Source organism: Megalops cyprinoides, chromosome 1 (genome assembly GCF_013368585.1).
Source record: "Megalops cyprinoides isolate fMegCyp1 chromosome 1, fMegCyp1.pri, whole genome shotgun sequence".
NCBI classification, from domain to species: domain Eukaryota; kingdom Metazoa; phylum Chordata; class Actinopteri; order Elopiformes; family Megalopidae; genus Megalops; species Megalops cyprinoides.
In genome coordinates, this window is record NC_050583.1 from 52,666,300 (window position 1) to 52,693,199 (window position 26,900).

Genomic DNA, 26,900 nt, shown 5'->3' on the forward strand with positions numbered 1-26,900 from the left:
CTGGCAGTAGAACAATCACCGTACCCTGAAATGGCCTGCCTCTGGCTCACTACTTCCTGCCTAGATAATGCGCAACTGCCCCAAAAAATAAACTGAGGCCTGGCGTCTCCATCGCGGTCTTCTCCCTTACCGTGACACGGATCCCCAAACTGTATCAGAGTGTAAGAGGTCTGAAATTAGAGTCCTTCAGGCTCAAGTCACAAACTGCACGCTCACGCTAACCTTTCACAAGCTATGCATATGCATAGACTAGTCTCAAGTGGCATTATTAGCAATGATCCCGCAGCTTTTCTCGTACGGATTTCAAACAGCCCTTTCTTGAAAGCTTTGGTCAGATAGAAACACAAAGCCTCTTAAGCCTCCAAGGTACCTGAGAGAAGAGAATCGTTCCGTTTGGTGAGTAACACAGGAACACAAAGACACACTAGCACCTGCTACAACAGTGTCAAAGGCAGAGGGGTGACCGAGGAGGCTTTGAAATCCCGGCTACATGAAAAACGCTCTCTTCCTGCATGTTCGAGGAGAGGAGCGGTTTGAAGTGGAGGGATTAGAGGGAGCTCACGGTGCCAGAACACAAGCACGTGTTTGTGGGTGTGTCCTTCAACACGGGCACTTCAGACGTCAAGGAGCGCAGGGGAAGCAAGAGCCTCCATTGGGCTCCTGAGGGTGAAGGCCGTCCTATAGTGAGCGCTTCGGGGAACCCCGACACTTGCTGAGTGGAGAGGCTGCCAATGACGAGCTTGCCTGCTCACCCACAAACTTGACTCTCCTCAAGTATCCCCATAGAGAGGGGGACCCCGAGCACCCACTGATGATGACTGATCAGAGCTCTCAGTGCCCACCCTGCAGAGGGGGGGGGGTGCACTCTGGGACCAAGGGGTACATTTTGCCAGGGGCACAATTCAGCAGAGCAAGAGGGAGCACTTTCATCCACCTACCAATACCACCCCCCTCCCTGAATCAGCAGCATCACCGCGGGCAACAGTGGGCCACAGGGGTTAGGAAACTGGGCTGACAACCGTAATCTTTTCGTTTCAAATTCAGGCCAGACCACACAGCTGCAGAACCCTTTAGGTTCAAATTTAGGCCAAGACTAAACAGCTGCGAAACCCTTCAGCAAGATACCGAACCTTAACTGGTTCGATATAATCTCTGGTGGTGTGAGTGGGAAAATGAATAATAAATGAAAATATTATGGAAAAAATAAGGGGGTTCCCCTGGATAAGAGTGTGTGAAAAGTAAAAATGGAATAATGAAAGAAGGTATGAATACGCTGGCCCACTCTGAATCAAGATTACAATGACCCAGTAAGTAAATACCACCCTTCAGTGCTGAGGAGTGTGTTGTTTTGACCAGTTAATCTGCAGACCTAGACTTCTTGCTTTCTTCTGCAAAAAAATATCCTTTAAGTGAATCACTTGACGTTCGACCCCTGCCGCGTACAGCCAGCAGTGTTTGGAAAGAAGGACACGCTTCAATACTGCATGTTCCAGGTTGTGCAGGAAGGAGAGAAACTCCACACCAGAGAGCTAGGAGGAGGCGCAAAACTATGGTGTCTATGCAAGTCACCTCTGACCTGCCATCTAAATGATTGATTCACATTCTCTATAAATGTATTTAAAAGGATTATGCACACAAGACTTGCCATCACACAAATGGAAAGGTTTGAAATAGAATCATTACTGCATGTAGAATTACAAACATAGTCAATATATGTAAGTATATATGCACGCATGCAAGATGTTTATACATGTACACAGTACATGTATGCGCAAGTGTTTGCACAAGTGTTTGTGTGTGTGCACGTGCGCATATGTGTGCGTGTGTACCATTTTGCTGGCCACTCAGCCCACTTGGTTAAACAATCCCACAAAGGCAATGTCACACAAAAACTTGCCAGTTCTTATGCTGTTTCAGTTTAAAGGTACTGCACGCTAATGCATACATACTAAACAGGCAATGGCGTACCTGCATGCTGACGCAGTGCTACCGCGCTTGAGAGGAAGCACTGAATACTAACAAGTGAAACTGCTGTAAAACTGAAATTACGAGGTAACCTGTGTGAGTCGGACTGTATCGTAGAGAGCAGAGATCTGTACTGCACTGGGATCAGCTGTGTTCACGACTGCAGTCTACGTGAGTCTGACTGTACTGCAGATGGCAGAGATCTGTACTGCCCTGGGATCAGCTGCATTCGGGACTGCAGTCTGTGTAGGGCTGACTGTGCCTCAGAGAGCAGAGATGAGGACTGCACTGGGATCAGCTGCATTCCGGACAGCAGCTCCATGCAGCACAGCCCGTCAGCTCTGCACTCTGTCTATCAATAGCATAATGTTGTTTCCCCTCCATATATCCCACAATACCTCCGCACTAGCCCAGTCTATAAGGGATAACAAACACGTGCACAGTTGCTCAAACACACACACTATATATAGCCAGAGAACAGCACTGGAATGTACTTATATTCCACTACATGCATATAAAAGCATGTGAGCCTTGTCACTGATGTCGGGAGACAGCAGTGTAAGTAGGATGCTGCACACATAAGGAGAAGCATCAGAGGGAACAGTGTTCAAAAGCCGCTTTGCCGAGCCAGTAATGATCAATACCAGCTTCCCGTTACAGCTCATGGAGTCACACAGTCACACTGCTACACATACAGAAACAATATCAAAACAGAGCCAAGGTTAGATCTGCCTTACTTCAAGGGCAGAGCATATAGCATGTATCAATTCAGTAATATAAATGGTAATTACAGATTTTACTGTACCGAACTAAAGCGCTATAGGGTTTTTTTGGTTTTGTTTTGTTTTTTTTTTTGCAAATGCAACACGGCTGTAATGCAAATTGCCATAAAAATGGGATTCCGTTGCTGTTTCGCATTCCCATGTAAAAGCAGAGAAAATGCTAATGTGTATGTACCTTCCAACTGAACCACAACAAAGGTTGAAATGACACCTTTGAAAACCGTGAGGAAGCAGACCAACGCTGACATTTTGACACACGGAGCAGACCGTAAATGATGGCGGAGCGTGGCGCACACCTGATTCTTGCGGATCCCGAGCCGCCCGCACTTTGAGCCACAGCTATTACCTTAATGGAGATTCTGCATACGGCACCAGGTGGGCGAGAGGAGAGGGGAAAGCTAATGCATAAATCTGCATCTGTGGCAGGGTCTGCAGGAGCCGGAGAGCAACGGTCGGGAGACCCGGCTGGCTGTCGTCCCTGCATACACCCGCCTCAAAAACATATCACCACCAGTCTGGTTACAGAGACAGAAAGACAGAGGATGGTACCTGGCTCAATCTCAACTGGGTCTCATTTTCAAACTGCAAGCCCGTCTCACTCAGCTGTCAATAACAACAGACTGCTTCAAAATGAAATGGTTGAAAGCAACAGGGTCTGGCTGAAATTTTTATGAAGAAGGGCAGGAGGCTGCAGAAAGAGGGCAGCTGGCGTGAGGGCGTGGTTTTTTTTCATTTGCGACGCCCTACTGTGAGAGCGGAGGGCATTGACTCGACACCCAGTCGCAAACTCAACAGGTAGCAGAAAGATGGGAGCACGAGGGTGCCGAGCCCCCAGTCAGCCACGCAGCGATTCTTCATCAACAACCTTCTGCTCACAAAAGACCTCAAGGGTAGTTACAGCAGTAACATGAGTACAACGGGACACAGGGGAAGGGTTTGCACATAACCCACATTAAGGCCACCGACTTGCTTGCTTGGTAAGTCAAGCTAAGCACTACCCTTGAGCATGTCATTGCAAATGCACCTTTGCTTTCTCCCTGAAATCCAAAACCTAATTTACAGCTCCAATATATGATATAAATATTACAAGAAAATTATGAGATAAACTACTGATCACTGCTTTAAGGGAGAGCAAAGAACCACGTGAGATGAGAACAATCTAACGATATTGCTCAGTATTACACTGACAACTAGTGCCTACACACTGTAATAGGTACGTAATTACTACACATAAGTGCAACGCAACATTCCCTAGAATAAAAACACACAAACAGCTTTTGTAGAAGACTTTCTGCTTGCGGCACGGGAGCCAGGATACAGTGTGAAGAGGTGGGTCTTCAATCTGTGATGTAAGATGGCACCAAACGCCGCTGTCCTGACCAGTATGGGAACCTCACCTTTTCACCCACGTTCTTAATGGTGGGCACATAGCCGCCCCTCCCATGGGGTGAGGCATGAAAGAGTCAAACACCGCCACATTCAGTTCCTCTGTTAAAGGCCCCCGCTCACTGCTGGAAGACCATTCAGTCATTCCAGAGGCTCCGAGCGCAGTGGCACCCCATTCACAAGCGCAGCATGAGTCAGGCATACTGGAGGCACACGCCGCAGAGCTACAACTGAACACATTTAGGGAGGGGGAGGGGGGCAGAAACTCAACAGTGTAGTATAATTAATGACTCACAATGTGTAATGCTAAAAGCCTAGCGCCAGGCTTTCAGCCCTGCCAAATGAGAGTAGCCTCCTACTTACTAGCAGAGAATTCATGCCGTGAAGTATTGCAGCCTGTCGAACGTTCCTGCTGTCTGAGGGAGCCCACGCCGGAAACGAGGAGCCCATGTCAGAGTGGGTCGGGCCCTGCGGTGGTTTCCCGAAGCCGGCCTGAGAATTCCCACCATGACGAACCGTGCCGGCCGTGACCAGCCATTACGGCTATTCACTTAGCCAGGGCTTTGTTTCACACATCGGCAGTACCCTCAAAAAGACTGCAGAGTGCCTAGCAAGGCCCAGAGGGGATGTCAGCATTAAGGGCAAATGCAGAACAAAATACAACTGTAGATGTGGGCAGAGATGATTAGACGAAAAAAAAAAACAACTCAAATTTCAGGCAGTGACTCTTTCTGCCAGTAAACTGTAAATGTGCATTCTGATTACGGTAAGTACTGCGAGTCGGAGAACTGCTAGGCCTTAGCTCACCACAGTCATTAATCAGAGTGGTCTATAATGCAGCCAAATTGAGGGACATTAATCCCGCTCAATTCACATTTGTACTTTCTACCACTTTTCAGCAGTAACTGAACTACTTTTTGCCACATATTACTTTCAAAATACATTGTGCCTGAGCGAACACGCACTTGGCAGCATATTCAGATGCTTTTTTTTTTTTTTTGGGTTGTGGGCTCAATGTACAAGCCAGCGAGCTAAACAATTTGTTAGCAGTATCAGGCCGCTGGCATTACGAGACTTGATAGATGACATCAAGCCTGTGAGTTGGCAAGAAATATGGACATTTATTTTGCTGTTAAAAAAAGTAAGTAAACTTTTTTTTTTTTGTTTAACATTAGGGCACATTTCCCATGACTTTCAGTACAGTGGGACACTGGCACTTTCCAGGACTTTTCCAAAGCTCTCCAAGATGAAAACACAAGCACACATTTTTTTGGAGGCCGGGGACTCCTGGCCTGGTCACACGGGAGACCGGTCTGCTACCAAGCGATTTTGTTTGGGGTCAAAATGCAGTCATCGGCAACGGGCGGGTGAGAGAGAGCGCCGCGGGCGCTCGAGGCGAGTGGTGCGGAGGACGCCAGACAGGCACGTCCCGGTCACAGCGCCGGCGTGACTGTGGAGGTGACCCGCTGAGCGGACACCGGCCGGGGCCTCGCTCGGGTCATCGGTCCCAAAATGGACTTCACCCGAGGTCCTCCCGGCCGCCATGTTCCTCTGCTCTTGTTCCTGCATTCAATCTACGAGGACCTACCCGCAGCCGGGCCTCTCCACGATGCACGCTCTATGGCTCACGGTACTGTGGAGGAAAGAGTTGCCTGAATTGTTCTGTAAAAGGCTATAAAGCGAACCCACAAGAGGAACAGCCATTTATAACAGGTTATTAAATGTTATTAAACTGGAGGTAAACTGCGGGAGTGACCACTTCCACCGAAGGGCAAAGACCAAGCTGTCAGAGCCGTGACAACTTGGCTCCATAAAGGCCTTTAAAAAAATCCCCCGGAGAGGCAGCCATTTATAACATGTTATTAAACGTCTAAACTGGAGGTGGAAATGCAGACGAGCAATCGCCTCAATAAGAAGAGAAGTACTATGCTGTGAGTGTGCGCGTGCATGTGTGTGAGAGAGAGAGAGAGAGAGAGAGAGAGAGAGAGAGAGAGAGAGAGAGAGAGAGTGTCCGTGTGTGTGGGTATGTGTATGTGTAAGTGAATGTACATGTGTATCTATGTATGTGAGTGTACGTGTGTGTGTGTGTGTGCGCGCGCACGCAGCAAGAAGTGGAAAAAAACATGCTGTGAGGCGGAAGTGATGCCTCCCGGTCTGGATGCAGCTGCTGTCAGAATGTGAGCCGAGCAGAGCCAACATGCCACACGATGGGGAAGAGAGGACGTAAAACACACCCTAGGAGGGTCATGTCTTAATTACCAGGTAAACAGCGCAGTGAAGGAAAACAAAACGGCATGTGCTCAGCTCGCTTAGCGCCGGGTTCGAGCCGAGGGCGGGGCCCTCCAGCCGGCAGCGGGAACAGACGGCTTCGTTAGCCATACGCCGTGCGATGCGACACAGATACCGCGAAGCAATGGCGAGGGCTCCGCCCCCCCTCCCGTCGCGGGAGACAGAGAGAACGTGGAGAGAGGGAGGGGTGGGCGTCGCCACATGGGCGGATTACATCACCTCGGTGTCAGGGAGAGGTGTGCGTTTCCGACGGAGCAAACGGCTGCATCAGGCCTGTGCGCTGTGCCCCTGCAGGACCCCAGCACACTTAATTAGGGAGATAGCGCACAGAGCGCTCGGAGCCCCGTGTCATACTCCACGACGGCAGATAACAGCCTACCCCAGACTGGATATACAGGACGTATAGGCCAATAGGCTCGTCTGAAGAACAAACCTGAAATGAAACGAGCGAGCCCTCCAGGGAAGCACACACGCCACAATGTTTTTACACAGCAGGAAATGCAGGTCTTGCTGACCACTTCACCCCTGACTGATGTGTCTTCTCAATGCCACAGAGTTACTACATCAGTTATTCCAGCTATAACATATTACATACAGACTGTCACTATGTCATATGATACAAGGAAAAGAAATCGTCTGTTCAGTCTAAGGTCATGTAGATTTCAATCAACCATCATAATTTTTCACCTATTTAAAGTACGCAAATCTCATAAGACTCTTCAAGAAAACAGAAAAAAATGGCTGCTTTCAGCTGTCACTCAAAGCTGAGGACAAAGCGCTTCACTGTTATATTAAACCCTACTGAACCCAAATGTCGCCTTCCAATTGCTCCCGCTCTCCTGAAAAAGAGTCGAACACTCCGGGTGAAATTCAGACTTCATACCTTCCAAATGTCAGATGAAGCACAGAGAGGGAGAACCCCCCCCTTATATATCACAAAGTGTAGAGCCACATCGGCAAAGCTCTCATCGGTGGGTGACAGACCTTAACCAGAGTAAGTAAGGGCCCAGGCTCATAAAAGAGATAACAGTAGAGAGAGAGAGAGTCAACCTTCAGAGAGAGAGAGAGAATCATCTTCTAGCGCCGAGGAGCAGATTCCAGCAGGATTTTTGATTGCCTTCCATAGCCCGGGATTTGAAATCCTGTTACCACGGATTCAAGGAGCGGCGGCCGGTTTGCAATACCCTTATTTATTTATTTATTTATTTTTCTCCGCTCGATGCTGAGGGACACTTACGATGAGCTTGGAGTCGCGCCCCATGGAGATGACCGTTCGGTTCACCGTTCTCAGCAGCTTCTCCATAATGATCTGGACATGCCATTGTGTCGGGCCCTGAGGGATGGTCCAGCACATAGAGAGAGAGAGGGATAGAGAGAGATGGGGGGAGGGGGGGGAGTACATGGTCAAACACCGCATTAAGTAATACTTGACACCAGTGCATTTACACTGATGTTATTATGCAAGCAATGAGCGACCCCTATTTCAGTACATGTAACTTTAAATTACATAATTACGCAAAAGTCTGCAACTGGGCACAATATTAAGTTCAGCAATTAGGGATCACAGTTATAGCACAGAGGTGGTGCTGGGGTCGAGGCTACTGTATAACCACTTTGTAGACACAAAGTGTAGAGCTGGTACTAAAGCTGGGGTTAGGGTCAAGAGTACAAGGTAGGGGGTAAGGTAGGGTTTGTTAAACTGGGAATGAGATACATTTTTAAATCTCCATAAAACAGAGAAAGATAAATGTTCCAAAACAGGCTAAAACACATTTTTGAGATGTAAGCGGGGGGGGGGGGGGCATCCTACTTTGGCTGCTGTGCATGCTCCCACAGAGACTAAAGCCTTATAATGAAGTGGTGCCGGTGATTTAGAGATTTGATACTGAGGTGCTTCAGAATGCGGGAAACCCTGGGAAACCGTCTTAGGCTTTAAAGCAGTGCTGTTCTGCACAGTCCACTATTAGTAGGGCAGAGAGAGCAGGGCCATGAGGGAGGGAAGCCATATAACCACGCACCGGAGAGGAACGGCTTTCCACCAGCGTTAAATAATTCAAAGAGCTATTTCAGTGACTTCAAACAACTCCACTGCTTATTTTTTTGCTGAGCAATATGCAGACGCACACACACACACACACACAAACAAACATGCACATATGTCAGATCTCTAGGCTCAAATGACTCACCGTCTCACCGCGCAGTGGAAAAATGAGGAACCAAACAGGTATAATAAATTCAGATACTTTCTTCTCTCTGCTTGTTTTTCCCATATACCCGATGGCAGAAATAATTAAAGTGGCATAATTATGAGTGGGAACTTTGCACTGTGAAACTGTGTTGAGAAATGATTTTTTTTTTCCTTTGCCATATTGATCACATCCAGAGCAATGCCAACATAAATTATTTAAGGGAAAGTCAGTGAAATAATTAACTTAAGTTTCTAACCTTCAGACACAAATGAAATGGCAAAACTGATAAATTAGCAGGTCTGGGAGAAAAGGCTCAATATCTCATTATTTCCCAGGGCAGAGGCTTCTACTGTAAATTGTAGAAACCTGTGGTGGGGTAGGCTGGAGTAAGCACGTTTCACAGAATGGAAGGTTCAGAGTATAGTGATGTAGCATGCAGAGTAAGGAGGGAACTGGGGCATGGATAGGAGTAGGGAGGTGGGGGTGTGTAAGTGTGGGCTCATCTACACAGTGTATCTGTGTGAGTGTGAGTGCGTGAGTGCGTGAATGCGTGAGTGAGTGAGTCAGTCAGTCCTGAGAGTGTTTAAGCTTGTGAATAAGTGAAAGAGAGAGGGTGAATGAGAAAGAGTGAGCGGGTGAGAGTGAGTAAGTGAGTGGGTGGTAATGAGTAAGTGAGAGGGTGATAGTGTGAGTGAGTGAGTGAGGTGTTAGCACGAGTGGGCGAGAGAGCGAGAGGGTCACAGTGTGAGTGAACGATTCAGTGTGTAAGTGAGTTTGTGAGTAAGTGAGTGAGATGGTGAATGAGTGAGGGGGTGAGATGGTGAGTGAGTGAGCGAGCGAGCGAGCGAGAGAGAGAGCGAGAGAGAAAGAGAGAGAGAGAAGGTGAATGCATGACAGAGGTAAGAGCGAGTGAGGGTAGGGGCAGAAGGCGTACTGACCACATCCTTCCTGTAGAGCACCTCCAGGATGTTGCTGAGCAGCTGGCAGCAGGCCTCCAGCTCCTCCTGCTTCTCCAGGTGGAACTTGAGCTGGTCTGTCATCAGGGGCAGCAGGATCTCTCGACAGTCTGTGGGACAGAACAGACCCGGGGCCATGAGCCGCAACTGCACCGAACTGCCTTACAGCCATGGGCCGGGCCAAACCAGAACCAGAACCAGACCGAGTAACATGTTCCAGTCCAACAACAACATAAATGCATTCCCAAACCTCCAAGTCACTCCAAGTCACAACTATATGTTTGGTATGGTGGAAAAAATGAATTAGCCTAAGGAAGAGGATGGGGAAAAATGGCCTTTTAAATAAGAAAATAACATAAAAATAAAATAACTAAGACTGTAAGCTTGCCAGTGCCCTCCTCGAAAATGTGTCATACTAGCAGCTAGCACACAGGAATTGGGATAATGCATTCAGGGGAAAAAAGCTACAGCACATGGTAGGCCAATTATGATATCTCTGCAGGCATCTGAAATGTTCACATTTCCTCCTCTCCATCCGTATATCCTTAAACCGTGTCCTCAATCTTTTTTTTAATGAGGAACACAGCTGTGTCTACATAATTAACCTAATTTGTGCAATTCACAATGCATGCTTATAACAACTGTGACAAAAATAGGCATATGCCATCTGTACCTCCAAAAATGTGCTTGTCATTTTGTAAACTGATTAATACAAGGTGTCTCCTGTGCATTTGCACAAATTCAAGATTTCCGACATGCAGTACATTACCAGATATCATTATTATAATCGTTCAATTTAAATGGATGCATACATGGAGCATGTCACACGCAGCAAAACGGAGGGCAGGAAATGAGGATAAGGGGGAGCAAAGTCAAATGGGTAATATATGTCAAATTATCATGTTTTTTTTTTTTTTTTTTTTTTAAATCAGGATTGCCCTCTCCTACAACAATATGGCTAAATGAAGACTGGACAATGAGAACCAAACAGTGGAACAGGGTCCATCTAATGGATCCATTAGCAAGTGGAGAAATTCGATCAGGAAAGGGTAGGGGGGAGTGAGGGGGAGGCGTACAGGGTCACAGTTGGCCCCTACCATGACAGGGACGCAGAGGGGATCGATGCCGGCCTTCATTACCCACATGGAACTAATTAATGACACAGCCGCAGGAGCTGCAGGGGAAGAAGAGCAGGGCACGCTCTCCGGTACGCCACACAAAGAGGAACACGGGACACCCTTCGAACGGCGCCCAAATGAGCGCGCGTACTGAACGTGTCCTGTCACCGTTTTCACCGGAGTCACGGCTTCTAGTGAAAACAGCGATCAATGTGGGCAAATCAGCCACCTTGTTGAGTCCAACACTCCTCAAGGCTGTGCTCAGGCATGCAAACATGAGCAAGCCGGCACTTTGGAGAAGCAGCAACTACATACATATCCATTGGGTATATACTGCATATCGCAATGGCCAGAACAACGTAAGTGTTAAAGCAGACGTCCACGGTGCTGGGCAGAAACTAATTCTACTCAGAGACACAGAGAACTGACTAATTCTCTCTCCTGGATAGTCTGATGGGCGGAGAGACAGAGGGAACGGAGCCTCCCTGCCCTCCCTTATCTATAAAGACCTTAATCTAATCTAGGAGTCTGTTTTCCTCTAGTTGAAACAAGAAACGTAATCTATTTGAGTCATGTCCTCACTCTCGGAGATATCCGAACCTCTCTTGCTTCGATCTGTGAGCAGAAAACAAGAGGGAGGGCGTCACAAAGCAAGAGCCTTAAATGAGGTCTGCTGCAGAATGCATATCCATCACCCAGATGCATGCTCTGCTGACCCATACAATTAAATAAAATGGAGAAATCCACAAGCACACAGACATCCTTCCACCCAGTCTACATTCCCAATACCGGGCAATGTGACAATTCCAAGTGCCTCTTTCATGTGTCAGTTGCATTTCCTCAAATGACAACGTCTTATTAAACGTGAAAGGACTGAGCGGGGAAAAAGAGATCATCAAAATTCATAGAAGGATGTACTTCCAGGCAGCGGGCACTGCTCACCACTCACCGTTTGCTTCTAATACCTTGTTTCTCCAGCGAGATTTAATCAATTCAGTGAAACAAGTCTGTATTCAGCCAACGACGATTTCCCCAACAGCGAGGCGGGTCAATATATTTGGAGAGAAAGAGGAAAAAGGAAAAAAAAATGGAAAGATCCCTTCATTTATTCCTACATATTGTCCCAGCCCAACAGCTGAGGCTATACCCAGCAACATAAATCCAGTTTGCAATAATAATGTTGGAACCTACAGGCCTGCTAGAGCACTTAGCCATGCCTGCTGGCAGATTAACTAGTTATCTACATCACAGTCACCCGGCCTATTGTGTTAGCCATGCAGGTCCCAGGACAAATCACTGCAATAAAGCCTCTGACTAACACATATGGGCAAGATTATCAATTGGCAGGCTCAACAACACCACTTGGGGAAAAATGTTAAAAAAAAAAAAAAAACTTTCATTAATATGAAATATTGATCAATTATCTAGTGCCATTCTCCTTCCAATTCCTTGGAAAGTCACAGTAGATTTTTTTTTTTTTTTATTCCCCCGGTTGTCAAGGAAACAACTGAGATGGTAACTAGAATTAAAAATGCATGCCTTAAAAATAAATTGGATAGCTATAACTATAATGGACAGGCATGAGCACTCAAATTGTAACACTTGCTCAACCATAAAAAAACAGATCGATTCCTATGCTAATTATTAATGTCAGCACCCAAAAAAGGACAGAGTTAGTTTCAACTATCCTTTGAAATATTCTCTTTTATAAAGTGCTGTTGTACGCAGATGCAAAATACAGTGCTGTGCTCTAATAAGAGGAAGCTCTTCTGAACCATTTACATTATTTACAGGCCATCTACCGGGACTGAAAGTGGGCGACAGTTAAAGAGATCTGGGATAGGAAGCCACACTGAGGCATCCGCTCACCAAGCAGCCCACGCCTATGCCATCTCCAGCACCACAAAAATGAGGTGCTGTACGCACGTGCACTACCAGTCAAAAGTTTGGACACAATTTTCTCTCAATTTTTTTCCACATTTTAGAATAATAGTAAAGACATCAAAACAATGAAATAACACAAATGGAATTATGCAGTGATCAAAACTATCTTATACTTCAGACTCTTCAAAACAGCCTGATTTTTTTTTTTTTAATTTAACACTTTTTTGGAAAGAAATTCATTCATAGATAAAATAAAGAGAAACGCAGACGCCAAAGAAATTTCAAGCATTTAAGCATAAATCATTAGATCTAAATGTCTTTGAATGCATGTTTCCCGTTATCTTAATCAATCTTAATCTCAATCAAACCTTTGACTGGTACTGTATCTCGATAAAACAGCGGAAGTCACCTGCACACCATGCCGCAAAGCAAAGCAGACGTTTGGTGAATCGCCGGATGCGGCCAAACCACCGGACCCTGTGACAGACTGAGGGAAGGAAACACAGACCGTTCTATTTGCGTGCAATGCTCACGGGCCTGACCCAGCTCGGCCAGGGGAACATCGCCACACTCATCACCAAAATGACTCCTAAGGACCTGCTGCTGCCAAGTTTTGTGGAAAGCCAGGGTTTTTTTTTTTTTTTTTTTAACCAAAATCATGCAATTTCCCTTGTTAATCCCAAAAACGGTTCCAAAGGTGGTCGGAGGAGTACCCAGCTGGATTCTCTGCGGGACAGTTTTGAACACAGTGTCCTCCTTCCCGCAGACAGACATCTGCAAAACGACAAGGAGTGAGGCGATGGTCCATGGCCAATTTTAGTAAAGTTAAGCTTTTGATAGAGAACACTTCAATGTTTCCAGTGCTCATTGCCTTTTTATGCTCAGCAATATGTATTTAGATACTAATTCAACTGATATTATGATCTAAACTGCAGAAAAGCCATGGCCAGACCTAATTTAAATATCCTAACGTGGCCATCTTCTGTTTTACATATGATGATGGGAAAGCACTGATCGAAAGCCTCTCCTTCTTCATGTCTTGCCAGTAAAAGTTCAGAGTGATTTGTGCTGTATTGTAAATCTAGGTTATCTAAGCAATCTGCTTAATCATGTGGTTTAAATGGTCTCCGTCTGACTGGGTAGTTTTTTTTTTTTTAGATGAGTCTGAAGCTCAGTTCAAAACATCAGCAGGTTGAATTGTATGTCTGTGGGACACATTGGTTTACGGACTGCTTAGCAGTTCTTTGAAACTCCAATCTGGTATAATCGCTTCCCTAGGTTAAAGGGTCGAGCAGCAACAGATTACCAGTTATGGATTGTTCAACAATGTCATACAACATTTTTCCCCATATATACAGTCAACAGCTTGCTACAGCTGCCAAATTCCATTTTTAATTTTCTATTTGAAAACTTTATCACTATTAGCAAAGTTCATTTTTTACACGTCTACATTTTGTACACTTTGAAACAAATGCCGTAAGATGAACTGCATACATCGGAAGTTGGAATAATTACTCCTGAAAATTTCTTATTCCCCTCTCACCATCAATTTCACACATTATTTATCTAATTTGCCAGCATACATTCATAAATATTAAATTGTTATTACTTACTATAATAACAATTTGGGACTCCATATGCCTGCTTTACAGCAAAAACAGCTGATTGAAATAATGGTCAGTGACAGATTCAGCTGCCTGACCAGCCAGTCAGTAGAGGACAGTAGTCAGTATGACAATTAAACAGCAAACAGGTAGAAGTCTATTATAACAAATTCCCAGTAGGTTACTCAGCTAAGCTGCCTGCCAGAGTAAAGAAAAAACCCATTGTGTTAAATAATCCCCCTATAACTGAAACACAAAATAAAATTTCATATTCAAGGGCTGAAAACGGCTGATTTTCCCGAAAATCCTCGATAGCGCAGCAGCGGGGCCCTCGTGCTCGAGCCGGAAGTTCGTCCGTGAGCGAGCGAGGGAGCGAAACAGACTGGAACTATCGGCTGAGGCCACCGTCGCACCCCCTGACTCCAGAGCAAACAGATTTAAGCGGTGCAATAAGCCTCCAACACAGACCCACAGGAGAGCCCTACACATTTGTTACCGTCCAGTGACCACATTTGCAAAGCACTTTTTTTTTCCTGGCAATTTTTTCCAGATATATCACTCAGAAAAAAACGCTTTTTGTCTGACAATGCGAGGACCCCAAGGTTACCTGGAGTAAGGCTTGTGGCCAATGCTAAAAAAGAAAAAAAAATCACTCATGCCTCATTATGAAAGATTAGTACTGGATTATGGAGAGGGCCTCCAGCTTTTTAGAATGACATTTTATGTTTAGGTTTATGGAAACATTTTTTCATTTCACATATTAATTTCATGTATTAATTAGTCAATACATTAACGGTAGAAAATACAACAACTTCAGTACATAGTCATATGACAAGTACAGTCATATGTTAAGAATGATGACACTGACGTGTAATGCCAAAAATCTTTTTATATTAAAATCATTCACATTCATTTAAAGGTGGCCATTAATTTCATGGCGGATGCACAATCTCTGAAACATTAAGCACGCGGTGCAATCAACCCAAAAAATAAAACTCTGCGGAGAAATGAGGGAGCTTGATGGTAAAGCAGAGAATTTAATTAAGGTTAAAATATGTGCTAACAGACCCACTGATAATCACAGATGAAAGATGTGCATTTATTTAGCTCTATCCCCTCTGTGCTCCCATATGCTCAGAAAATTCCACCACGTTTCACCTTGGGACGGTTATGCCAAAAGCCTTACAAGGGGAACAGCTGGGGGTCAGAAAGTAATTAAAACAAATGCCCGACGGTACTGAATTAATACACAGTGAAGCAGTACAAACAGGTGAAATTAGGCAGCGCATGCAGACTGAAACGCCAAACTTTTCACCCCCTGAAGGGACGCTTCAGGTGATGGCTGATGTCCCCAATTTGTAAGTCTGGTGTTTGAGTAATCCTGTCCTCATTAAAAACTCCAGGAGCACACGTTGCCTATTACCTACGCTGGTCAAAAAATTGCAGGCCTTCCTAAAAAGATGAATAAACAAACAAAAAAACCTTGTTTGCACAACGTCAACTTAAGATGAAGTATAAATGCGCATGTTAAAGTCATTGAATTAGCAGAAGATTTCCTTTCCTGTGATTTGTTTACGGGAAATGCTTGCTGCAACATCAGAACGAAGAATCATGCCGTTTAACAATTTGCATTTTAAACTTCAGAAGTCACAGATGCAGGGAATCATTTACGTGAAGTTACATTCGTACGCCAAGTTATTTCTGATAGTCAGCTCGCTAATAACGCACTTCCTACCAGGAGGACAGACGCAGTGAAACTGTTGGGAGGGGATAATTAACAAGTAGCCCCACAGTGCAAAGTGGTGGGGACGGATAGCGTCGCACAGCTGAAATGAACGGATCAGCAGGTTAGCTCATAGCCACTTGATGGCGAAAAACCTTCACACAGAGACCGAAATCATTAGCTAACGCGCTGAAGAGGCGTACCTACTGCGTAATTAGCATTGTGAGAGAAGTCTTAATGATCGCAGTTACAAGCAATGCACTTTTCTAGTGGGGCCAAATTGAAAGGATCACAGGGTCGAGCCAAACACATGGTGACAAGAGAGGAAGAAAAGAGCTGAACGTGAGGAGGAAAACCAAAAACCAAACCTGGTAACCCTGCCCAAACACTTCCGTTTCACTTCAGATTTTCTTGGATGGGTTAAGATTTTTACATTACATTACATTGCAGTCAATTAGGAGACGCTCTTATCCAGGGGCAACTTACACAGGTTACAGTTTTTACATATTATTCAATTTATACAGCTGGATATTTATGGTAATTCTGGGTTGAGTACCTCACCCAAGGGCATAGCAGCAGTGCCACAGTGATGAATGGAACCTGCAACCTTTCGGTTACAAGCCTTGCTCCTTACCACTATGCTACACTGCCACCCTTTTTAGGTCAAACTACAGGAAGTAAAAAAAACCTGCAATAAGAAGCAATGACTAAGTACCTTTTCTCTGATATGCCACACACGCCCTCAGCAGCTAAGAGGCTGCGGGCTTCTTGGCTACCTCCATTAGTTATGCTCCTGCTCGGTCTTCCGGCACACAGAGTGTGTACAGAGAATGGGGTCGGGACCTTACAATGACACAGCAGGCCAGGGCCCAAGGCAATGCCGCGCATCATTCACCGGGGCCCCCCGTTAATCAATGTGACAGAGTCCGCCCTGCAAAGCATGCGTGGCACCCCCTGCATTCTGCACGAGCAGCATGGACCTCAGGGCCACATCAACAGTTAAAACCCCCGCCTCTGGCACGAAGGAGTCCATCGCGAAACGCATCCGAAAAGGCGCCACCCAGCAACATCTGAGGGTGAACAGACAAGACTGGAGTGGAACCCGGAAAGGGAAAGAAAGACAGTCGAGCCATTAGTCCGCTCAGAGTATTACAGCATCACTGATTCTGATTAGCAGGCACACATCTGGTGTAGATACCAGGAAATTAGCCCAGCGTCAGGGCGATAATCACCACCCACCAATCCCACAATGGCGCTGCCATGACCTTCGGCACGTGCCACTCCCCGGTGACGTGGGGCCAGCCCGGCGGGCCCAGCCAAGGAGGCGCGATGTCTCTTACCGTGCTGGGTGAAGAGGTCGCTGTGGACGATGTCGATCATGCAGTGCAGCTTCTGCTTCACCAGGCGGCCTAGCGGAACCTTGAGGATGAATTCCGTGAAGAGTTTGCTGCATGTATGGGGGTGGGGGGAAGAGGGAAGGAGAAACAGACAAAACAAAAAAAAACAAAACAAAACAGCCTTAGGCATTTGACAGACTGGTACGGGAGCATTCTTCGTGGTTCACAACAGGGCCACTTAGCCAAAGCACAAATGCAGCATTTTTTTTTTTTTTTGCAATGCTTGTTCCCGTCCTTGCCGAGCTCGGAACATTGACAAATTCAGTTCCATGCGTCACGGTATTGCCGGCTAACTCCTGATGTAACACTGATATTCCAACGCGTGCTAACAGCTCTCCAACATCCTCCTATCCTTGGGTGCACACACATTTATAGAAAAACAAACATTTACATTACAAACCATTACAGCGTTTGGCAAAATCCGCAGATACATTCTCTACGCTTGCCATGTCATGCTGAGGTAGCGGGGCGCTTTGAGAACTGTCATGGTAGAGGATGAAACAGCTTCTGTTGGCCTCGGCTCAGCTAGTAACGTAGATGTTGGTTTCATGCTGACTAACTGGAGCTCTAGTTTCACGTACACAAACACATATCCTACACGTGAGAAAAGCACCCCCTTCCCTCTGCTCAGTACATTCAGTACTGTGATGCTGGGGGTGTGTGGGGGTGGGGGGGGGTTGGGGGTTCTCTGGGGATATATATCAGAGCACAGCAGCCTGGGGGGGAGCTGGCATGACCGACAGCGTCAAGGCCCAACAGGGTGCCGCCGAACATCCTCGCCATTCAGGCCGCAACCTCAGATGCGCAGGGGGGCGCCCCCGGCCGAGATAAAAGGCTTTGCATGCACGTGACAGTGGGGTGAGAGGAGATGTCAAGAGATGTCGGTGTACCCCCGACCCCCCCCCCCCCCAACGGGAGCTACGGGGGCCGAGAATGACCTCTCCATCCACAAAACTGTCCTGCAGGCACACACCCGTGGGCGTATCACTGCTGCCTGGGCAGGGGCAGGACCCTCGCTGCCCTAATGGAACAAATATCTGATGAAGCAAAGCAAGGCAGAGAACTCTCATCACAGAAACAGGCAGGATATCCTATATAGCTACAGCATCGTAATGCATCCATAGGAGACGATGGCATTTCTGTGGGTGGCAGTATTAACCCTGCCTCTGGGGCACTTGCTGAGAAGTAACTCAAATCCCCCCCCCCCCCCCCCGATTGGCAATGCAATATGAGCACCCCATGTTAATGTGAAGAGGAAAGCACTCCACAGACGAAGGGAGGAAGCCCATTAGACAGTGATCCACTCCACCGCGGTTCTTCTAAGCAAAGGCAAAAAAAACATGCAAAAATGCATGTTCAAAGCATACCTAGAGCTCGCGACGAGTCTCGAGAGTGCTCAGGCTGCACCGAGCACCGCAGAAACCGCAACTTCAAACAGAGGGAGCAGCAGGAGAGGGGGAGTGCTAGAAACATCTTCAAATTGCCTAAAGAACTCAGACCTAAAATTGGATTTTTCCAGGCACACTTTGGGCATTCTCAGAGGTGGCAGCAAAAAAGGATGAAAACCAACGTGTCAAGGAACCTACGCTTCCCCCCGAACATCCTGTCCCCGATCTGTTGAACCGAAAGCTGCGTCTCGAGTTCCATCTGCGGCGTGTTTGAACTACTTAGCCCGATCAGGAAAGGAGCACGGACGGTGCAATCTCCCATGTGATTAAAGGAGCCTGGTAATGGTTTTTTCTGAGGCCCTGTAGCGGCCGGAAGACAAACAGCTCGGCGTGAGCCTTCTTGGATAAGGCGGATGCGTTTGCTTTCCCAGCTCAAACTGGCAGTTCTTGCCTCCTTAGCACCATTAGGAGCGCTAGCCGCGGTGTGGCCACCGCCAGCATTATCAGTCCAGACCGAGTGCACAGCGTATCAGCTCAGCGGGTCAAGCACATGTTGCCGAACAACTTGTGCGCCGCATTGCTCGTCTCGGTGGACGTGTGACCACGCGCTTAGGCCTTCTGGGAAACAGATTAGCAGCCGCGGGCTCCTTGCTGTGAACAGAGGCGGCGGGATTCACGCTCGGTCATGTGCGGCACGCCGCTGACCTCCAAACGGGGTGGAGGGAGTGAGGCAGAGCGCCATTTGGCCCAGCCCACTCTAAAAAGCCATCGCGTGCCTCTTCAGCACAGAACGCAGCCAAAAGCGATCCTTTGGGGGTGAGCGGTGCAACTTTGCTCATGTCAGTCACTAAATGTCACCCACTGTGTCTCACGAAAGCCAAATCGTGTTCCAGCCACTCACCACAGCTGTAAAGGGTCACATGCTCTGTCAGAGGACAAACATCAGAGGAAAAAATAGAGCTAAACAAATGCTGTCCACCTCTGCTCCTGAAGATTTTCAACTGCAGTGAAGAAATGCATATGGAGAGGGGAATTTCATAATTCATCATTTCTTAGGTAAAAAAAAGAGGGATCTATGAGATTGTCACTCCCTTGTAATTGGTTGACAGGATGGAGGGGTTTCCTGCTACTCTGGAGGGGCTCCCGAGCTCTCTCAAATGCAGGTCAGGAGAGGTTCACATCACCGGCATGCTGCTGGCCCCAGCCTCATCCCCCACCATTACTACCTGCTAAGCAATGAAGATCCCTGTTCACTCCGACTGCTCCCATCCTAATTTGAGAACAGAAAATGCATCTCTACCTCTTTTAGTTACCTGACAGTGTCTGCATCTCACCTAAACTGTAACCTGGCCCATATACACTATTGTGAGGCAGTGTTCTTTGCTCCACAATAGACGAATCCCCCACAGTTCCATTTAAATGTATGTCCTTTGCAGAATACTGCAGCGGTGCATTTGGGACACTGACGTCAACAATGTGCCAAAAGGCTTTTAAGAGAATGTCACGTCCTTTCTCTCGCATAGGGAGTTGGGAGCATTCGGAAATTTGTCTTAAAGCTACAAAACAAATCCGAGCAGCACACTGCGAAGCAGCAGCTACAAGAAGCCGTTAATTAAACAGGGTTATAATTAGCCGCACATATGTTCTGTTTGGACAAACACAGCCACGCGACTAGGTGTACATCACATGGTGCTTCTGATGAAACTGCAAGGCTTGTGGAAATATGTACAAGCTCTCATCACCTGTGAATATGTCACCTCTAAGGGCTCAAACACAAAGATATGTCTAAGATCTAAGAGGGCAAAGCAAGCAATAAAGCATACATCTTCAGAAGCAGGTGCCAGCTCAGCCTAGTTTTTTCATTATTATTACCAAATGAGATAAAACACTTTATCTTTTCAAGTTGCCACCCTTTGCAAAATAACGGTGTTAAACCTACAATGGAAATAGGAGTTGCTGTTCCACAGCAAAAGGAAGAACGCTTGAGGGTGAGGTCCTGGTCATTCATTACATTACATTATTGTCATTTAGCAGACGCTTTTATCCGGAGTGACTAACATAGGTTACAGTTTTTACATGTAATTCATTTGTTTAGCTGGATATTTACTGAGGCAATTGTGGGTTAAGTACCTTGCCCAAGGGTACAGCAGCAGTGGGCCAGTGGAGAATCGAGCCAGCAATGTCTCGAATTATGAGCCCAACTCATTACCACTATGCCACAAGTATTTGTTTTTTTTTTATCATGCAGATGTTAATGTATTAGTCTATCAATGCCTATGGGACATCCAGTAATTCCGATAGCCCAATGTTACGTCTTTGAGCCAGCCTCGTACAGCTAACAGCAAGACATAAAGTACATACACATGTAAATGAAATACTGCCATTACAACAGAAGTTCCGTGTGTTGCTGCACACCCTGAAACCTCTGCCATGTATAGCAGAAGCTATTTTTTTCTTCTGTTTTGTTTGTTTGTCAGTTAAATCACAGGTCATGCCCTTCAGCTCAATGCAAGGGCATTGCACAACCAAAATGTAGACTGGAATCTTTGCACTTCTACCCAATTAAAATTGGGCTCCAGGGACAAAATCCAACTTGTTAACAAAGAAAATGGAAAGCAATCATTGTGAACTCACAGGGAGCTTCACAAAGGATATTTCAAAATGCCTACAGCTGGAAGAGCGAGTTTTTTGTTTCCAAACTGCAGTATGGTGGTTTGACCAGTAATTATAATAATTTGATTTATCTAATCAACGGAAACGGCGACCTTTAGCACGGCCAGAGCCTTGATTTCCGAATGTAATTTAGCCTAATTAGGAATTAAACGTAATTGCATGATAATCGTATTCATGGCGATCGCATTAACCAATGCACCGGCCACAGTTGTGAGGCAGGCTACTGCATGTTTCCAAGGCAACCTGATAACGTTCAGCCAATATCCACTGTACATCTGGTGCATCTGAAGTGGTGGAAATTTTAAAGCCCCCCCCCCAGGGAGAAGCTGAGATAATTAACTGTGCCAGGTACTCGAGTGGAGAACAATATCAAAACCACCACCTAAAAGCAATAAAGGCACACGTTAATCACTTTAATAAGAAGAGAAATTTAGATATTACACTTCATTTTTTTTAGGGGTGAGTTATTTACTACCTGCTCATAAAAGGGTGTGATCCTATAATTTTCAATATTTTTTTTTTTTTTTTTGAGAGTATTCAAATTCAGATGCGATGTGTCACATGTGCTGTCTGACCATAAAGCATCCCTTTTATTGTGACGGTATTGAGTGGAGGTTTTTTAATGGCCTTTAAAACTCGGCCTTTCCGAGTCCTTTCCACCTTGTCAGGTACGTTGGCGGAGTTTGAAAGGAGCCTGGTGGGGGAGACAGGCTGCCGGAATCACTGCGGGCGAGCGGCACAGGTGCTCAGAACACAGCCTCCCGGTGCCTCTGCGAGGTGTCGCTTCCTGCCCCGACGCTCAGGAGACACGTCCATTCCGATTGTGCACAGCGAGGACTGATGACCGACTCAAGAGGTCATGATCAGCCACATTTATAACATGTTTTAACACATTCAACCTATGACAGAGCTAACAGTTTTTTACTATTTTGAAGATGGATGATAATTATTATTAAAAAGTACCATCATTGTCATACTACTAATATTACTACAACTACAACAATTGCTAATAATCACGACATGAACAACAATGACAACAATAAAAATAACAACAGTAATATAATAATAAATTATTTTATATTACTGTATATTATTTTATAATAATACACAAAAATTACCTGAGCTCCTTTGGGTCAAAAACCAGTTTGACGTCATTGACAATGGTGGGGACATACTTCAGGGCAGCACCCTAGATCAAGAAGGAAAAAAACAGGGTTAAAACCTTTTCATCCATTTTGGGCAAATATTAAATCATTTAAAAGGTTGTGCCAATATGAAAAACATCAAAAACTGAAATATGAGATGACTTAAATATTTAATGCCATAAATTACTGTAGGTCGTGGCCACATCCACACAGAATGTATCACTAGATGTGACTCTAAGTCTACTCAAGTTTAGTCAAAGTTTGTTACATTTTGGATGTTTAGCTGGAACGGTCTCCATACCTCAATATATATTTCAATTACATCTATTTAATCTTTTTGGAAGTGTAAAACTGTATCCAGTGCAAAAGATAATGATACATTCCATGCAGACATGCCCACCAGAGCATACCTCTTCTTTTGTGAGAAAAACTTGGATTCAACAAGCATTCTGTTAAAAAAAAAAAAATTGCCAGGGGTTGGATTACAATAAGCAGGTCTGGTGGTTTACAAGCATAAAAGCGTTTACGAGCGCAAATTATATTCTTCCGAAAAAATGAGTCCAGCGCAGCTCTCGCTTCACGAGCGGCTGGCAGTGAACAGCCTGTGACACAGCGTGCTGTGAAAATGGCCAGGTTACCTGAAAAAACCCTCTTCAGCGCCGCCGGTGTCAACACTGCGTACAACAGGTCAGCGCTCGCTCCCTCCCGGAGCTTCGGCATCAAAAGCCTTTTGTGTCTGCGACCATGCAGGGCTCCCGAGTGACTCGCGTTACTTCCCAACAAAAAAAGTGCTGTGATCGCGTGCCGCTGGGGGAGCAAGGCCAGGCGAAATCAATGCGCAAAGTGGCAATGCGCAGTTGTCACATTTTACAACTGGGGGGGGGGGGGGGGGGGGCATGCAGCACTTCAGTCTGAAGAGCCTTAGTGCGCAGAACGCCAATACAAAGCCTCAACTGCTCTCCATCGAGATACTGTGCCGAGGACCGACTGTGCAATAACAAACTCATTAACTGACCAAGAACAGGCTGATTAGAAGGCGCTCTTCAGTAACGAGGGGCGTTCACTGTACAGTCAGAGCCCCCCCCAAACATCAACTGATCTAATACAGCGGGTTTTTCACTTGGCATCTGCTCTGATCAGAGCCCATGCCAACATCCTGATGCCCGATGATCACTTCAGACAGATGTTTAAAGCCGATCTTTGATAACAGCATAAGATCTATTAGACACACATCTCTCCCCAATTATTCACGCCTGCTGCAATTAGGACTCCTTGGAAATAATAATTTAATAAATTACTCTTGCTGCACAAAAGCAGATATGTGTACAATACCAGTTAAAAGTTTGGACATATCTGATAAAGATAATGGGAAACTGGCATTCAAAGACATTTTGATCTAAAGACTTATGCTTAAATGCTTGAAATTATTATAAATCTTAGACAAATATAAATTGTGAAGTTGATGCTTATGCATGAATTTCTTTCAAAAAAAAATTTTGATAGTAAAAAAAAATATTGGCTATTTTGAAGAATCTAAAATATAAAATTGTTCTGATTTTGTTTGTTTTTGTTTTGAGAACACTCTTTTGGTCACTGAAGGATTCCATTTGTTATTTCATAGTGTTGACATCTTTACTATTATTCTCAAATGTGGAAAATTTTTTAAAATAAAGAAAAAAAAGTGTGTTCAAACTTTTGAGTGGTACTACAAGCTGTGGAAAATGGGCTCAATAAGCAGGATCAGAATCAGTTGGACAAGAGTGGAGAAGGCCTTACAATCTCCTGCATGAGAGCTGTATTCCACCTGAGCTGAGGCTCAGTCTGGTTTCCAATTCACGGCACATTGCAAGTCCGTAATTATGAGTAATAGTCTGAGGCCCCTAAGCATCAGGTCATCATCAACCCAGATTATCACACTCAACCAGGGCGCAAATCTGATTAGCCCGTGTTTTCATTTAATATTGTTGTTATGCAAGCTGAAAGTCTCAAATTACATTTCGGTAAAGCGCTGCCAACGAGGTAGACTTCATCACTTATCTACAATCGTAGCCATACAGGTAAAACACTGGCAACAGCATTTTATTTTTCCCCTCCAATCTCAAATTAATTAGAGTGAATGTTACACTGAAATACACACAGGTTACTCCAATATGCCAACTGCTCCTTATGCCATTTAACCACATAACATTTAACAAACAACATTTCTACAGGTCTGAGTTTTACTCTAGTGAATGTACCATTCCCACAGTCCAATCAATGTTTAGCTTGGTGTCCCACTCACGGAACCAGTGTTTGTTTCTTTAACCATTCTTGAGGGAGGGTGATTCATGAGTGTTTAGGAGAGGCAACCGGTCTTTGATAAGCATGAAAAGTTTCTGAAAAAGAAACCGTCCCGCCGGAATGTCTCATCTCTCGTTCTCATTCGGAATGCTCTTCCACTTGATTAATAAGGCACTTTTAGGCACTTTTTCACCATGCGATCATGAGTCTCCCACATTCACAGCACTCTGGGACAGCTACTCAGCTCCGCTCTTAAAACGGAGAGCTACGTTTGCGGCTAAGATGCGCTTCTAATGTGATTAAGGGGCACAGGACACGTCTCCGCAGCGCAATTAATAATAATATTTCTCCCGTCTGGAATGAAATGCTGAGTGCTGCCAAGTGTTCTAGGCCACAGGGAAGTGGTATCAGTACACATTAGCACAGGAAGGTGAAGCACTTGCTCAGTTAAAAATCTGGTTTAGCAGTAGCCATTAAACAGCAAACCTGTTGTTACATGGAGCCTGTACAGTGTAATGGTGGGTTTATTTTAATGTAATAAAAGTTATGTAATGATTTTCAGTTGGCTGTTATTCCCCCTGAGGCGTAGGGTGGCAGCGTGTGGCATTTCCCCCTACGCTGCCCTGCTGTTCCGTCCCTCTACATGTATGCACGGGAAGCCATCCTTCACTTGCATGCTGTAACATTAACTGAGAACCAAGCCAATTTCATCACACAGTCACTGTCACATCTTCAGACCAGCCTTTTCAACTGCTGTCACTGACCAGCATTGATCACCGTAGACATGCAATCATTACGGAAGTTCTTCACTTCCAGGACAAATTAATACAACTTAGCTCAGCTAGATCTATTAAACTATTAGTGCTGGTACACCTTACTGGAGTCTACAGTGAACACATTGGATCATACCTGCAAGTCCGCCACAGCAAAAATGTAGTCACTCACATGGTTCAGAAACAAGAGGCTACAAAGCTTCAAGTTCAGTAAAACCACAACCACTCATGTTGGAGACAGACGTGCCAGGATTTGAGTAATTCACAAAGACAGAGTCTAAGTGCACAGAACAATAAGTGCCTCATAAGGACTGACAGCCAATGTCTTGTGACGGTATCTGAAAATGAGTTTGAGCTTAAAGGTGACTAATGTGCGTTAAAGAGGCAATACATTTTACTTAGCTTTACTTAGATTTACTTATGATAAATCTTTACTAATGTTAATGCATCATCTATCAGGTTCAACGAACCAGGCCAAGATTCAGAGACATTATCCTGCCTAATTCACATGACAAAGCAACCGTTTTAACGGCTGCCTGCCAGGTTCTCACCTTGTGATCAGCTCGGGGTGGAAAATAGCACTTCCAATGCATACCTGCTGGTGGCCAGCTAAACTGCATGTGGCAAAACCTGGAATGGCTTAAAAAGCTATGCATTGAGAGCGCTATTTCCAGTCCTGCAATATCACACACTGTGTGTTGTCGTGTTATTGCAATTACAAGACCGGGGTCTTGTAGCTATGACCCCAGAAGGCTCCCTGGTGGGAATGGAGGTGGTTTGGGGTCACGGGGGGGTGGAGGAGTCAGGATGTCCTCAGTGACACCACGCAAAGGTGGCGTGAACCGAGCCTTCCGCCACGGCACAGCCGCCGAGCACACCGCTCCGCACGCCAAGCCGGCTTAGAGGGAGGCTTCGGCTTTCCGGCCGGTTCCCCAAGATCAATTTTTAATTTACTGACAGCCCGCCTAATAACAAACCCAATTACACAGCAACTGCCTCCTAATTTACTCAAAGCCCTTCCCGCAGATTTAACCCCTTTTTTAAGCGAGGGAGGGAGTGTGAGGTGTGAAGAGGACACAGAACAGGAGTGAGACCCTGGGGACAATAGGGGAACACGGGGAGCGAAGCACAGCAGAGCTCACGGATGCTCGGACGGGGGTCGACTGAGGAAAACAGAAGAGGAAGGGGGAAAGCTTGGAAATACCTTGAGGAGGAGCTAAAGAACAGGAGCCGAGCGGAGCCCCGGCCATAGAGGACATGGGGTGAGGAGAAGGAGGAGGGGGGGGGAGAGACATGGACACAAATTTAGAAGTGGACTGGCAGCCAAATGGAAGAGAGAGAGGAGAGA

At 45.8% G+C, this 26,900-nt stretch overlaps 1 protein-coding gene across 2 annotated transcripts in view; it reads right to left on the reverse strand.

Moving 5' to 3' along the window:
• The window catches only part of dock1 (dedicator of cytokinesis 1), a 250,829-nt gene that overhangs the window by 158,083 nt on the left and 65,846 nt on the right, over window positions 1-26,900 (reverse strand). For both annotated transcript variants that reach the window (XM_036532118.1, XM_036532109.1), the window contains exons 24-27: window positions 22,473-22,543; window positions 17,237-17,343; window positions 9,550-9,677; window positions 7,660-7,755 (exon numbers count right to left, since the gene is read on the reverse strand). In XM_036532118.1, the coding sequence (XP_036388011.1) occupies window positions 7,660-7,755; window positions 9,550-9,677; window positions 17,237-17,343; window positions 22,473-22,543 (402 nt within the window). The remainder of the gene's footprint in view (window positions 1-7,659; window positions 7,756-9,549; window positions 9,678-17,236; window positions 17,344-22,472; window positions 22,544-26,900) is intronic.